Source organism: Camelina sativa, chromosome 2 (assembly GCF_000633955.1).
Source record: "Camelina sativa cultivar DH55 chromosome 2, Cs, whole genome shotgun sequence".
In the NCBI taxonomy this organism is placed as follows: Eukaryota; Viridiplantae; Streptophyta; class Magnoliopsida; order Brassicales; family Brassicaceae; genus Camelina; species Camelina sativa.
The window spans coordinates 18,906,540-18,909,899 of record NC_025686.1 but is presented as its reverse complement, the minus strand read 5'-3'; the positions used below and the strand labels follow the sequence as shown (position 1 = coordinate 18,909,899).

The following is a 3,360-nucleotide window of genomic DNA, read 5'->3' as shown; positions in this document are numbered from 1 at the left end:
AAGGGAAGGGAGGGTATTATGGTCTTTTACATAGACGAACCGACACGATTCCCTATAAATACAGACGTACGGCCTGCGTAAAGAGGGGATCGGGGGAAAAAGGAAGAGAAGCAGTACAGTAAGAACGAAAGCCTCAGCTCGTCCAAACAGAAGTCAACGGTTCCGGAACCAACCACTCGGAGAATCGACGAGAGAACAGCTCGGCAATGGAACAACCGGACCAGGCAGTCCTCCCCACGCCAGACGCTCCAAGAAAGGTCGTGACGGTAGACAGCCCGGAGACTTTTGTCATAGCTACAAACCTGACGACCCCAGCGACCGTAGAACCAACACAGGTCCCAACGCAGCTTACTTTGCTCAGCAATCAGCCCGTCTCAAGTATTGACGAACTGTTCCGCGGAATCTTAACACGCCTTGACCAGCAAGAAGAGCGAACCAACAGCCGATTGGATGCACTCACCGCGGCACAGTTTAACTCACAAGATGAAATCAACCATCTCAACAACGCTCGGCTCAACCCAATGAACTTCACCTCGGTAAGAACAACGCCAGGGTCGTATGTGCAAACCAGCGGATTAGGACGTAATCCTGCCCAGCACCCTATCGAGCGAAATAACGACGTAACTGATCTAACGAAGGACGCCAAGCTAAAAGAAATCAAAGAGCAAATGAAAGAAATGGCCGCAATGATTCAAAAAGCAACGGACAAGGCACCCGAAGTCGGACTTATGCTCGAAGCAACACAGCGAACTCCGTTCTCTCGAAGACTCGCTACAACGACGGTCAGAAGAGCAGTCAAGCCACGGTTGGATCACTATGACGGAACGGTCGACCCGCGAGACTTCTTACTCACCTTTGGCGTAGCCCTCGGTCCTTTACAGTTCAGCCCGTCGGAATACGACGCTGGAGCTTGTCAAGTTTTCGCCGAGCATCTAACAGGAACCGCATTGAGCTGGTTCTCGAGACTCCCACCCGGATCAATCGATAGTATCAGGGAGCTGATAACCGAATTTTTGAAGCAGTTTTCTGTTTTGATCGAGGATAAGAATTCCCATGCCGACTTATATGCCTTAACTCAGCACAAGGGAGAATCGCTTCGGTCCTTTATAGGGCGATTCAAGGAAATCTACATCAACATTTCAATTCCGGACGCTGCCGCAATTGTCGCACTTCGAAATGCGCTCTGGTATGAATCTCGGTTCAAGGAAGAGTTGTCTTTAACGCATGTCGAGACCGTAGCCGAGGCATTACTCCGAGCTGCAAAACACATTGGGCTTGAGGAAGAGAAAGCTATCAATGCTAAGAAGCATTCTTCGGAGGCAAGTACGATACCCAAATAGCCTGTAGCCGCAGCTCCAAAAGTTGATTACGTCGAGCCTCGACAACACTTCATCAAAAACCAAGATCGAACTCGCCGAACCTTTGCGATCGGCAAAAACAAGTATATACGGAAATAGGGAGGTGAAAATAGTGCAACCCCGTACTGCGACTACCATCAGAGTATCACCCACGCAACTGACGAGTGTCATTACCTCCAGAAGGTCTTGATGGAGCGATACAAGAAAGGGGCAATAGTCGTCGAGCCCGACAGAAGCAAGACAGCCCGACCTGGACGAAGCAACGCCAAGCGCGCCGAAAATATCGCTCGAAAATTCGTCAAGAATTCAAAGGTACTAGCCGACCAAAGCGAAGACGAGATGGAAATTCAAAACCTACTCGCCGAACGGCGCGAAGACAACGGTAACGAAAAACGACCGCATACAGACAACAAGCCCGACCAACGTCCTCCGACGATACGACGAATCAACATGATAATAGGCGGGCTAGCCGGATGCAACGATTTGGTCAGAGCGATCAGAGATTATACTAAGAAAGCTGAAATGACGAAATCTTGGCCGTCAAGGTTCGAGGCTGTAGGCATGCCAATCACTTTCGACGGAAAAGATCTAGAAGGTTTGGATTTACCGCATAACGATCCATTGGTCGTCGAACTCTTGATCGGCGAAAGCGAGGTGACGAGAATATTGATCGACACTGGAAGCTCAGTCAACGTCATCTTCAGAGACGTGTTGGCCAAAATGGAAGTCGGCGAACGGGACATTATGCCAGAATGTCACTCTTTAACGGGCTTCGACGGGGATCATCTTATGTCCGTCGGCACCATCACCTTACCAATCTTCGTTGGGGGGATAGCCAGATACTTCCGGTTCGCGATTATCGACAAGCCAACGATCTACAACGTCATCCTTGGAACCCCATGGCTCCACAAGATGAAAGCCGTCCCAACAACATATCATCAGTGCGTTAACTTCCCGACAGGGCGACAACAGCGCATCACCAACAGACAGAAAGCCGACTGCCGTCCAGCAGGGCGTTGCCGCGGTCGAGGAGGTGAACCTCGACGAAAACGACAAGAAACGATGCGTTAAAATCGGTACAGAGATAACAGCCGCCATGCGAAACGAGTTGATACTTTTCCTCAAAACCAATATCTTGACGTTTGCATGGAGCGTGACCGATATGAAGGGGATCGATCCAAGTGTCACAACCCATGAACTCAATGCCGACCCAACGCATAAGCCGGTCAAACAAAAATGGCGCAAGTTAGGTCCCGAACGGTCACAAGCAGTGAACGACGAAATTGACAAACTTCTTGGCGCCGGGTCAATTATAGAAGTGAAATATCCCGAGTGGTTAGCTAACCCGGTGGTCGTCAAGAAGAAGAATGGAAAGTGGCGAGTCTGCGTCGATTTTACCGACCTTAACAAAGCCTGTCCAAAAGATAGTTTCCCATTGCCAAGAATTGATCAACTCGTCGAGGCAACCGCCGGCAACGAACTATTAACTTTTATGGACGCCTTCTCTGGTTACAACCAGATTCTAATGCACAAGGACGACCAAGAAAAAACGTCGTTCATCACGGATAGAGGGACCTACTGTTATAAAGTTATGCCCTTTGGCCTGAAAAACGCAGGAGCGACGTACCAACGGCTAGTCAACAAAATGTTCGCCGAGCAACTTGGCCGGACTATGGAGGTTTATATCGACGACATGCTCGTCAAATCTCAACGTGCAAAGGACCATATCACTCATCTCCGACAATGTTTCGACACCCTAAACAAGTATGGGATGAAGTTGAACCCAGCCAAATGCACCTTTGCAGTTAAGTCTGGCGAATTCCTTGGGTACCTGGTAACCAGAAGGGGCATCGAGGCGAACCCAAAGCAAATTAAGGCAATCATCGACTTGCCACTACCAAAGAATGCCAGAGAAGTTCAACGACTAACCGGACGGATCGCCGCCCTAAATCGTTTTATATCCAGATCGACCGACAAGTGTCTACCATTTTACCAGCTTCTC

At 49.4% G+C, this 3,360-nt stretch overlaps 1 protein-coding gene across 1 annotated transcript in view; it reads left to right on the top strand.

The window, feature by feature from the left end:
- Window positions 1-2,429, top strand: part of LOC109126939 — a 2,770-nt gene extending 341 nt beyond the window's left edge. Inside the window, exons 2-3 of the mRNA XM_019230907.1 lie at window positions 379-1,319; window positions 1,458-2,429. Of these exons, the coding sequence (XP_019086452.1) occupies window positions 379-1,319; window positions 1,458-2,429 (1,913 nt within the window). The remainder of the gene's footprint in view (window positions 1-378; window positions 1,320-1,457) is intronic.